Source organism: Lagenorhynchus albirostris, chromosome 1 (genome assembly GCF_949774975.1).
Source record: "Lagenorhynchus albirostris chromosome 1, mLagAlb1.1, whole genome shotgun sequence".
Lineage (NCBI taxonomy): Eukaryota > Metazoa > Chordata > Mammalia > Artiodactyla > Delphinidae > Lagenorhynchus > Lagenorhynchus albirostris.
Window position 1 is genome coordinate 25,583,938 of NC_083095.1, and position 12,465 is coordinate 25,596,402.

General features: G+C 45.8%; 1 protein-coding gene across 4 annotated transcripts in view; it reads left to right on the forward strand.

Annotated features, from left to right (window-relative positions):
• The window catches only part of POMT2 (protein O-mannosyltransferase 2), a 53,546-nt gene that overhangs the window by 4,077 nt on the left and 37,004 nt on the right, over positions 1 to 12,465 (forward strand). For all 4 annotated transcript variants that reach the window (XR_009536723.1, XR_009536709.1, XR_009536705.1 and 1 more), the window contains exons 2-4: positions 3,999 to 4,083; positions 8,517 to 8,621; positions 10,377 to 10,485. Coding sequence is in view for 1 of the 4 variants with exons in the window: in XM_060128837.1 (XP_059984820.1) it covers positions 3,999 to 4,083; positions 8,517 to 8,621; positions 10,377 to 10,485 (299 nt within the window). In the remaining 3 variants the exon portion in view is untranslated. The remainder of the gene's footprint in view (positions 1 to 3,998; positions 4,084 to 8,516; positions 8,622 to 10,376; positions 10,486 to 12,465) is intronic.

Below are 12,465 nucleotides of genomic sequence, written 5' to 3' on the forward strand. Positions count from 1 at the left end.
GTGGACACCATCTGCTTTTAATTTAGCCTAACCGTCAGTGAACCAGGCACAAACATTAGGAGGAACCTCTGGGAATCAAGACCCCACTGAGTCAGCGGCTTTGCTCCAGGCGGTGGAGTGGAAGATAGTTTCTTCCAAAGGGGCAGCTGCCACCTCTTCTTGAAAAACCAAGATGCCTCTAGGGCCAACACTTGAATATACCACTTCCATTTCACCAGCGACGCTTGTTGAGCCCTTCCGTCGTTAGCGATAGATTTCAAGTTGACCCACCCCAAAGTGACAGTATCAGGCCAAAGAGTCCTAAGGTCTTCATGGTTCAGGCCCTCAAGTTCAACAAGAGCTTAGTAGTAGGTTGACAGTTGCCCCTTTAAAAGGGTGTGTACCTGGTACCTATGTCCAGCAGATGGCGCTGTCATGGAGCTCTCCAAGCCCCCCTCCCCAACCCCCTGCCCTGAAATTCCATCTTTAAAGCTGTAATGTCCCTTTCTCGTCTTGTGATTTATATTATTTCTGTAGGACCACTTGGGAGGGGACAGGATCACCTCTCACTAAATTAGCAGTCTCTCAATGGGATAATCTTGGACACATGGGATAAATACGACTATGTCTTCAGCAGTGGGAGACACAACCGTAGTTGCAAGGGGCCTACCCAAGGCCACTTTCCCTTCCCTTCCCCACTGGGAACTTGGCTCAGACCCTATCAGTTGAATTTAGGTGCTTTTTCCCCTTTCAACTAACAAGTCTAATAGGCCTGCATCAGGAGCTATAATGACAGCCACCTAGAGGTTATGCCATTCCCAGGTGGGAGGTGTGGCGCGTGCTGGATGCAGGGCGCAGGAGGAGGCCTTTTTGCTCCGTCAGCCCCTCGGCAGGCTTGGCACCACTTCTTCCCAGTCTGCTTTCCTGTGTCTGGTGAGCACCTGGGCTTAGGGGCTTTTTCTTTCAGTCCCTGTACACACTGCCATGGTCCTCCCTGCAGTCCCTGGCACCTTTGGTAATCCCTGCGCCTAGCAAATCCTCTTACTCCAAGGGATTGAGTAGGGTGCTCGTGTATCCAGTAGGACTTTGAGCTTGAGTCCCCCTCCTCCCCAGAGCTCCCCACCACACTAGGATGGGTGTGTATGGCCTTTAGTCCCCTTTAGGGACAGGGAGACCTTAGCCCCACCTGTAACCATCCTACTCTTTAAAGAAGCTGAGATCGTGCCAGAGGGGGAGGGGTCACGGGACACGGAGGGACGGAGTGGCTCTGAGCCTCTAAGCAAGGCACACCTTTAGCTTGAGCACACAGCTCACCCGAGAACCTTTCAGTGTTTTCATTTTACCCAGAGTTCTGCGTTGAATAGCAAGGTCCTTACCACTGGCACCATTAAGCTTGGGGGCCTCCTAGGTTCATCAGCCCGTCCATCTTGCCTTTTGGCTGGGGCTGCTTAGCCTGTTGCCCCAGGGTTGCGATTATATCCTTTCCTCCTTTTGCCCAGAAGGCCGTGGGCAGGAACCAAGGCAGCATTCAGACTGTTTGTTTCAATCCTGCCTCTCTCCCCTCAACCTCATTCATAGGCAGGACAGTGGGGGATTCTTACTACCTGCCTTCCCCACCACTTGGGCAAGAACATTCACCACCAGGGTGATTCCAGGGCGTCTTCTCTTATCCCCTAACCCAGTCCATGATGGCCCTTGTCCTTTCTCTTAAGGAAAGCTATGACTCAGCATCCTATGCTTGTCACCGAAACTGTCAGGGTTTGGGGTTTTATTTTTATGCTACTTGCCAACTAATGAGTTAGCCTGTCAGTGTTTTATGGATGCTGGCAGGAGACAAAGTCCTGGGTCAGAGACAAAGGCCTTTATTTCTCACAGCACAGCAAGCAGGATGAGCATCAGTATGTTGGCATCAGTTCCCCTTGCCCCCAGTGTCCCATGTGATACCCTGGGTCTGGATGAATGCCTGCACGTGCAGGGGGTTGAATCACAGCTGAGGAGTATTGATCTTGGGGAATCCACTGTTTTATAATAAGCAGTAAACAAGACTGCTCTCTGTCCCAGAGGGAGACGTGGTGTCTTCCTCAAGGTTGCTGCAAGCATAACCCTGAGAAGTGGCCTGAGTAAAGAGCAGCCAGGACCTTGCATTCTTGGCGTAGCCTGCAAGGCCTGCAGAGCAAGAGAGAGCCAGAGAAGACCGTCCATCCCACCGCAAACACGCAGTAAAAGCCAAGAGGAAGCGTGACTATTGCTACCAGTTTTACTTGAAGTAAAAATCTTACACCCCTTTATCAATATGTTTCCAAACAGACTTCAAAACTAACCACAAATGTTGGGACAGTTTAAATAGTGCCCAGCATGTGTGGGACTTTATAGTCTGTAAAGTTCTTTCGCATGTGTTACCTCATACCTGCCTCCCTGCGAGGTGGACTGGCAGATGCTACTGTTGTCTTCATCACGTAGATGAGAAAAGAGATCCGGAGAGGGCGAGTGATTTTGCCAGGTCATGCTCCCACAGTGGGTGGCGGAGCTGGGACCGGATCTCTCTTTTTTCTGCAAATGTATTTTGTCACACTGCTTGGAAGGTATTTTTCTGTTTGACATCGCCATGTCACTGTCCTCATTTCATGTCAAGCCATGTGCTTAGCAGACGCAGAAGTAGATTTACCCTTCTGCCTGTTTATTAGACCCAGTGTGTAAAACACACAAACAAAAAAAAGACCCTGCATTTTTGGTAAGAGCATGTTTTGCCCCTTATTCTGTAGGACAGTGATAACTACTTATAGAAGCTGACCTGGGGATGGATAGTCACTAGAAAGCAACTGTTCTTCTGAGCTGCAGGGAGAGATTGACAAACAGAAATGGCCAGGTTCTGCTGGGTTACTAGCCTGCCGCTGTGAAGCCCCCGTGTAGGGTGTGAAAGGTTTACTGTGGTTGTGTAGAAGAACAAGATTTTTGCATTGTGTCTAAAAGCTAGTGTATTAGAATCACTTACTTGCAAAATAATTTTTAAATAATTTGTAAATAATGAGGATAGGTTTTTAGACTGGTTGTTAACTTAGTAAGAAAGCCCTCACTTTTTATATACTTGTTAGTTCATTATAATAAGGTCAGTGAGTTCATAGTTAGCAGGTTAATTATCACAAGGTTGGGAGCAAAATCAGACTCCAGGCACAACCATGGTCTGTAGGCTCTTACTGATCAGTAGCCCACAGTGTAGTTTGTAACAGCAAGAGTAATGTAGTTTCTAGTAGCAAAAATAGTCTTAGGGTTAGAAGTTAGCAGACTTGGGGCTTCCCTGGTGGCGCAGTGGTTAAAAATCCACCTGCCAAGGCAGGGGACACAGGTTCGAGCCCTGGTCCAGGAAGATCCCACATGCCGCGGAGCAACTAAGCCCGTGTGCCACAACGACTGAGCCTGCGCTCTAGAGTCTGTGAGCCACAACTACTGAGCCCATGTACCACAACTACAGAAGCCCACGCACCTAGAGCCCATGCTCCACAACAAGAGAAGCCACTGCAATGAGAAGCCCTTGTACCACAACGAAGAGTAGCGCCCGCAACTAGAGAAAGCCCGTGCGCAGCCACAAAGACCCAATGCAGCCCCAAATAAATAATAAATAAATAAATAAACTTATTTTTTTTTAAAAAGTTAGCAGACTTGGAAGAAAACTCTTATTGCAAAACTTTTTATAGTATAGGAAACTCTTCGCCTTTTTAAAATAAATAGAAACTCAAGATACAGAATAAGTATAGATTTAACTTAAATTTATGAAACTGGTTGGTAAGTATTTGCTAGCCTTTCTCAGCTGTCTAAATGAAGATTAAGGAACAGCCTGATGTCTTGCTTCCTCAAATCACTTGTGTCAAAAGCTTTTTTTTTTTTAAATCCAGATTTTCTCATTAACTGCTTGAAACTTATAACCTTTGGTTTTAACTGTAATTTTAACCATGCTTTATTAAGGCTGTTTGGGTTGTATGATAATTTTAAGAATTTCATTTCTCTTTCTGTTTTCTTTTTAGTTGGGATGAAACTCACTTTGGAAAAATGGGAAGTTACTATATCAACCGCACCTTTTTCTTTGATGTGCACCCGCCTCTGGGAAAGGTGAGCAGTGTGGTGAATGACGGTGCTCTCCTAAGAGTTGGAGCCAAGTCTTAGATTTGGATTTAATTCTTGGGCTTGTAGAAATAATTCCCTGACATTCCAGAACAGCTGCTTTCATGGGAAACCTTTGGTGTTTTTAGGAGTCCTCTGGGCTCAGAAATGGAGAGAGATTCCACCAACTGATGGATGGATAAACAAAATGTGGTATTATCTATATAATGGAATATTATTGAGCCATAAAAAGGAGTGAAATATTGACACATGCTGCAACATGGTTGAGTCGGATAAACATTATATTAAGTGGAAGAAGCCAGACATAAAGGGCCACATATTATATGTTTCCAGAATTGGCAAATCCACAGAGACAGAAACTAGATTAGCAGTTGCCAGGATCTGGGGGGAGGGAGGATTGGGGAGTGACTATAAATGGGTGTGGAATTTCTTTTTGGGGTGATGAAATAGTCTGGAATTAGGTAGTGGTGATGGTCGCACAACCTTGTGAATAAACTAAAAGCCACTGAATTGTACACCTTAAAATGGTGAATTTTATGGTATATGAATTTTACTTTAATTGAAAAAAAAAAAGAGATGGAGAGAAGGAATCTGTTGCATAAAAAGCAGAAATAGCTTAGGGGAGCTGACTGTCCACAAGGACCTGAAACTCCTTCCCACTCCCCATTCCCAGTGTGCACGTTGTTTGGCTTGTTCATTTCACATGATGTACAATTAGAAATTCCACCAATCAGAATTCATTTTACTCTCTTAAAAACAAACACCCCCGAGAAGGCTAATGGATTAGCCTTGGCATTTCGCTCAGTCCTTTCTTCCTAATTGGAGGCTGAGCTCTCTGGTACTAAGGGGACAGGAATTTGCCTGGTATGAAGATGGGGAGTGTTCTTGGAGCATGGAGTACTTGGGGATGAAGGCAGGGGGTGAGGGGTGGCAGAGGTGGTGACTGTGACACGTGGGCTTAGGGAAAAGCACCAGAGCATGGGGTAGGGACCAGGGGCAAGGCCCTGCAGGTGGGAGCGGTGGAGAAGAAGGTGGGATAGGTGGCCCTTCCTTCCTTCCTACCTTCCTTCCTTCCTTCCTTCCTTGGTCTCAGTTGTGGCACATGTGATCTGTAGTTGCGGCATGTGGGCTCTTAGTTGCGGCATGCAGGATCTAGTTCCATGACCAGGGATCGAATCCGGGCCCCCTGCATTGAAAGCGTTGAGTCTTAACTGCTGGACCACCAGGGGAGTCCCTAGGTGGCCTATTTCAAAATTAGCTCCGAGCCCAGAGAAGGAGCAAAATATGTAATGCCTCTTTCTGTCTCCTTTATAAGATAACAACAATAAGATTGGAGCAATTGAACAGTCTCTTTTAGTCACTTTAGATGCATTAACTTATATAATGCTCAGGACAACCTTATGAAGTAGGTACTGTTGTATCCTCATGTTACGGAAGGGGAAACTGGGACTCAGAGACGATAAGTAGTTTGCCATAGGGATTAAAGCTAGTAAGTGGCAGCTGGTAAGGTTCAGACTGGCTTAGAGTCTGCTCTGTTAACCATTATACCACTGCCTGATGAACTTGCCTTGCGCCAGTATTCGGGCAAGTACATCTGTTACCACTGTAGAATTAAGCCACAGAACGTGCTGAATATTTGCACTGGGCTAGCCTGGGACCCAGCCCGCCAGTAGAGGAGGAAACCTAGCCCAGTCTTTCATCTGGGGACTGCCTGTCTGTTTTTGGAGTCTGCTAGTGCTCAGTGCAGTGAAGGCGTGTGGAAAACACTTGCTGATTTGTTTTTGCTGAAGCCTTCCCTTCCTCACATGTGGCCCCTGTGTGAAGGGAGAAATGTGAGGCTTCTTTCTACGGCTGCCCCCAGAGAGTGTGATCCATCTGCCCCTCTCATTTATCTCCTGATGGTCCTGTGCTCTACCTGGATAAAAGAGTGATAAGCAAAGTAGCTTTCATAGGTTCTGAGGCCAAGTCAGGCCAAGAATCCAAAAGCCCCATGAAGTGGTGAGTAGAACGTTTTCTCCTACAGTACTGACCCCAATACCTGCTTCTTCACACTGGTCCCAGCCCTGGGCGCCAGGGGCTCCAAGGAAATAGGTACTTTTAAAAGAAATAAAAATACCTGCACATAGCACAAAGTTTGATCAGTACAGAAGGAAATAAAAGGTCAAAAGTTACCTTCCCTCACATTTTTATTCCTCAGAGGCAGCCAGGGTCACCTTTATTAACAGTTTCTTATATATCCTCTCAGAAACTTTATACAAATATAAGTGTGTATGCATTTCTACACACATATATATTAGCACACGGGAACAGCACATTATATATGCAAATGGGATCAGGCTAAAATTGTTGAGCAACTTGTATTTTAAACATAATATATCTTAACTTCTTTCCACATCAATACATAAAATGTACCCCATTCTTTTTCATGGCTGTAGATTATTCCGTTATACAGTTGTGCCATAAATTATTTTGCCTCTCTTCAACTGGTGGGCATTTATGTTATTTCCAGTTTTTAGCCATTACAAAAGGTAGTGCATTGAACATCCTTGTACATTTATCTTTTCATAGTTTTGCAGGTGTAGCCAAAAGAGCCTCAGTGGCTGAACTAAAGAGTCAAATAATATGCACATTTAGATTTGTGTTAGACATTGTTAAGTTTTCCTGCAAAAATGCTGAGATACTACATACTCCCACCAACAGCGTATGAGGGTGCTTGCTTTCCTCACATCGTTGCCAGCACTGGTATGATCATACTTCCAAAATTTTGCGAATTTGAGAGTAAAAACTGGTATATCACTGTTTTCATTTGCGTGTCTTTCTGAATTACGTTGAGCATTTTTCCATATGTTTTTTAGCCATCTGTGTTTTGTTTTCTATGAAAACATTTTTCTAGTAAGTTGCTCTTATTCTTATTGATTTGAATGAGTTCTTTAGTTAGGAAATTAGCTCAGGGCTACTTTTAACCTTATGGAAACTGAGAGGGAGCTGAATTTTGAGTGCTTGTTAAACGCTTGTCAGAGTGCTAAGTGTTTTGCCTACAACATTACCTCTAAGCCTCACAACCATCTGCAAGGAAGGTTTTATTACCTGTAGGTAAGAGATTATTATGATCAGAGAGCTAGTATGGGGGGCTCTGAGATCCAAACCGTCTGTGCATTTCTTCACTCTACCAGACCAGCCAGGAAGTCTGGGGATTTATGCCAGCACCAGGCGGGTCTGTCCTCTGAGATCCCAGGGGGGAAGGGACATTCATTTGATTGTCATTTGTCAGTTTAAGTTCACCTGGGTATTCGGATGGCTCTGTCTTCTCAATACCTTATATTACTTTACATTAAATTAATTAATATTAAATTAACTTCTGGACCCTGGGATTCCTTTTTTTTTTTTTTAAATAAGGCTTCATAATAATTTACTGCTGAACTTTGGCTTCTGTACCTTGACACAGAACTACAGAGAGTGACTGTGTTTAGAACTACTTAGAGGAAAAAGTGAGCTGGTTAGTGGTCCGAATCCAAGCCCGCACAAGCAGCGTCGCTGGGAAGGGCTTTCCCTCCACACAGCCAGTGTATTCTGCCCCTCCACACGGCTGAACCTGAGCACAGGGGTCAGGCCGAGGCAGCCTGGGGCTGTTACAGATGCTTCATATTTGCTGACAGTTTTTATGTTTTAGCTGCTTCTGATTACGTGTGTGGAAAAGAAAATTTTACACTGTTGACGGTCAAGGAAAGACAGAAATGAAGAGGCTGATCCTCTCGAACGTTTTGAAGGATTTACAGCTCACAGTCTAAGTTTACAGTTGATTTGTTCTGTTTTGGGACGTGCCAGGGTGGCCTCCCTTTGGAATACTGGCGGTAGGAGAAACCAGTCCCAGGCCTTTTGGCATTGTTTCCACTGGGCCTTCTCTCTTCCCCTCTGGGGAAATGCATCTGTGTTTGCATTCTGCTTTCCCATTTTCTCCCCTTCTCTCTATTCCTGGTGTGTAGCAACTTGGCCACTTTCCTCCCTCCTCATTCTGACTTGGAACCTCATTTTCTTTTCAGTGGCCCAGTCTCCCAGGAATCAGCCCCTGCCCATGGCCTCCCCCATGAGCTGTCGTGTTTTACTTCATAACAAATGAAAGAAGGCTGAATGAGAGAGCCCCTCACTGGCCCTGCCCTTCGAATTGTGGGATTTTTTTCTTCCTAAATACTCAGTCTGCACTGTTCCCAAGAACTTGGCCTTAACACAAGAGAGGATTTGTTTCAGGCAATGAGCTCTGTAGACAAAAGATTCTTTGCTCTGCAACAGCTGCCGGAGAAAATGTCACAGTGGGAGCTCCTTCTATGGACAGTTGTCAAGGGAAGCCAAGGTCTGGGCGCAGCTGGAGGGAAGTTCAGGGGGCGGAGGCATCTTCTCTCTGAGGCCTCTCCTTCTCTCCTCAGATGCTGATAGGCCTTGCTGGCCACCTGACTGGATATGACGGCACCTTTTTGTTCCAGAAGCCTGGGGACGAATATGAGCATCACAGCTACCTGGGAATGAGAGGAGTAAGCCTTCCTGACTTGCTATTGCCCGACTCACCCCTGGGGCCACGCTCAGTCAGAAATGTGACAGCTGGAAGCCCTGGAGTGGTGGCAGGTGTAGATAAGGGGACTTTGGTGGGGGAGCATGATTGGACCTGTGCCCTGTAGTAGAGATTCAGAGCTGGGGTGGGCGGGAAGGGAGAGGGAGGCCACAGATAATACAGCGATGACACAGACAGGAGCAAGCACACCCCGTCACCTGTTCTCCTGCCAACGTGAGGCATCAGATTTCAGATCAGAGGGCAGCCCGGGACTCAGGCAGCCAGGAATCTCCTGCAATCCCAACACTGGCCTCAGCACATTGGCAGGCTACGCGTCCTTCCCCTGCAGCCACAACTGCTAGGGTGTTGCCTACCTCTGAGGGCCTTTATTAACATTTCAGCATCCCCACACCCATGTCACCAGGTTCTTCTTCCTTTCCCCACGAAGTGTCGGGCACACAAGGGGTTTTCCAGTCTTTTAAGGGAAGTGTGTGTTTGCCTGGTCCCTCTGTGCTCTGAGTCCCAACACCAGCCTTGATGGGGCACGGTAGGGCCTAAATACCCAGCTGTCTGGGGACCTTGTATCTGGAGCTAATGAGACCCGTGGAGACTGTCCTCAGTGTGGAGCTCTCAGAGCAGGTAGCATTTACAAGCCCTTTCCTCAAGGAACTGCTTTATCAGAGCAGTTTAGATAAATGCCAGGGGATTACTTGGGCTAATCACTGGCTTGTTTGTGTGGTCATACCATTCCATATGAAACAAGAAGTGTCCACTACCCTCAAGTTCATATTCTTAAGTGGTTCTGTGTCTTCCTAATGATGTTTGAATACCACATAGCATGCATAATTGGATATAGGCCTGACTCACTGTGAACTTGCTATGGAAATGAGAAGGCCAAATATATCAGCCCTGTTCCCTTTCACACTAGAGCACATTGCTTTCTGCTAACAAAAAGTGACAACCCAAATGTGAGAATTTCCATTCCCCTGGGTTTGTCTGATTACTTTTGATGGACAGGGTAGGGGGATGGAGAGAACTCTGGTGGTTAAAAACAAAACAAAACTGAAAAACAACCCTCCAGATGCTGAAGTGTCAAGCAGTCTTTTTTCTAAAATCAAAATACAACCTATAGATTAAAGAGTGATTCCTGGTGTGATTGAATAAAAGGACCAAGGGAGAAATAACAGAAATAACATTAGAGTTCTCTAAAATATTAAAACACCTTCAGAGAGGTATTTCTCAACTTGCACCCAGTTTCATAACAGAAGCTAGTGTTTATCAAGAACTTTCTGTGTGGTAATAAACTTTAGCTCATTTAATCTAAAAAGTAAACCCTATGAGGTAGGAACTCTTAAGTTTTACATTACACAGAAGGAGAGGCTGAGATACAGAGACGTGACTTTGTCGAGGTCACAGCTAGCAGTGATGGGACGGTCCTTTCCCGGAGTCTCCCACTTGAAATCGTGGGCCGTCTTGCCCACACCTCCCTGGCTGAACTTTGCTGATTTCTTGTCAGTGCACAAGTTGGTGCTTAGTGGGAACGTAAATGTTGCTTGATTTGATGCTTCACTGTTACACCACCCCTTTCATATTTAAACATATTGCAGGTGATTTTAGGTCACCAAGTCATGCCATCATCAGGGCCCTCCATCTTAAAAGATTAGTTTGTACCAAGCCAAGTAGGTCCCTGATGCTTTGCTTAGTTAGTTACTTGACTGCTTCTCCCGTCCTTCCATAGTTCTGTGCGTTCCTCGGCGCTTTGCTGATCCCCTTTGCCTACCTCACTGTACTGGAGCTGTCCCAGTCCCTCCCGGCAGCGCTGCTCACGGCTGCCCTCCTCACCTTTGGTAAGTTGTCCTAGACCACGTTTCTTGGGATATTGACGGCCACACTATGAATGTAGCTGGAAATCAATATACTTAAAGATCCTGTCTACGGGCCCAGTTCTTAAGTAACTTGAGGATTGGGTAAATGTACTACGTCTCCTTTTATTCACTAGTAATACTTACATATATAAATACTTATATGTAGCAAGCCTTTATATTTTATTGGAGTGGTGAGTTGGTATGGGTAATCCCAAGGAATAGATTATCTGCAGGTTATCCACATTTGAGTTTGGAATGGATAACAAGTTTGTGTGCTTGTGTGTGCGTGTGTGTGTGCGTGTGCGTGTGTGTGTGTTTGAAGGAGGCTTACAGTTCTAATTCAGCTTCTCTTAGGTTACTGTCAAGATTAGTTTGCATTCCTTAAACTAATTTCAACTGAATGCAAAGGTAGATGCCACAGAAGTAGCTGGGTGGCAGAGGATAAAATGGGAACTTTATTTCTGTGGATAATTCTCACATGGCTAATTGAGAGTTGATCCAGAGAAATTGATCCTGTTTTTAGCCTTGCTCATATGAAAGTGAATTCCTGACCTCATAGAGCTTAACATTTGAAAAAGTCCAGACCAGTTTAGGTGGTTAATTTAGGGGCGATTCTGGCTTTGTTTTTTTTTCTTTGTCTTCGTTGGGTCTTCGTTGCTGTGTGCAGGCTTTCTCTAGTTGCAGTGAGCAGGGACTACTCTTCATTGTGGTGTGTGCGCTTCTCATTGCGGTGGCTTCTGTTGTTGCGGAGTATGGGCTCTAGGCGCTCAGGCTTCAGTAGTTGCGGCACACAGGCCGTAGAGTGTGTGGGCTTCAGTAGTTGCGGTGTGTGGGCTCAGTAGTTATGGCTCGCAGGCTCTAGGGTGCGCGGGCTTCAGTAGTTGTGGTGCACAGGCTTAGCTGCTCTGCGGCATGTGGGATCTTCCCGGACCAGGGATCAAACCTGTGTCCCCTGCATTGTCAGGTGGATTCTTAACCATTGCACCACGAGGGAAGTCCCTCTGGCTTTGCTTTGACAGATGATGTTGCAAGACTACAGGGTCTCTTTCTAGAGGACTGGTGGCTTTTCCCTTGCGTCTTTAACTTCCCTCTTCAGTTATTCGTTTATTCATTTTTCATTCCACAACTATTTTCAAGCATCTACTCTGTGCTAAGCCACTTTCTTGGCCTCAGAGGATACGCTGATGAGACACTGCTATCATGGAGCTTGCTCATTAGTGGGGCAGATGATAAATAAGCAAGTAAATTAAGTCTGTAATGTAACACCTTAAGCAATACGTACAATGTAGAAAATAGGGTAGGGTAAGGCATAGAGTAATGGGAAGTGATTCTGTTTTAGGCAGGGTGGTCTGTGAAGAGCCCCCTGAGGAGGTGGCCTTGAGCAGAGACCTGAGTGAAGCCAAAGATTAAGCCATGCAGAGATCTGAAGGAAGAGTGTTTAGGCAGAGGAAATAGTATGTGCAGTGGTCCTGGTGCAAGGCGGCACCTGGTGGATTCAGGGAACAGCAAGAAGACCAGTGAGGCCAGAGTAGAGTGAGTGAGGCAGAGGGTGTTGGGAGAGGAGGCTGGATGAAGGCTTTAGTGGCCGTCTTGAGGCTGTCTGAAGGAGCTTGTTAGTCTGAATGAGATGGGAAGACATTGGAGGACTTAGGCCAGGCCATGATGTAATGAAATTTTGTTTAAAAGAAAAATCACTTCAGCACCTGCATGGAGACGCACTCCCAACAGAGACTTCATATGAAATGGTAAGATTCTTTCCCGGGTGTATGTAGTTTGTGGCTGCATAAGCATGGTAGCAGAACTCCCTTTTGATGGTGGAAATTAGCAGGAGCCCTCTTCTCAGGATCTCTGTATCTGAATGCATGACATGATAGAGGGGGCAATGCATGCCCCCTTTGTGGGGCAAGGGCCTGGAAGCACTGTGAGATATTCTTTCATATCATTGGGCTTTGGTATACCCCA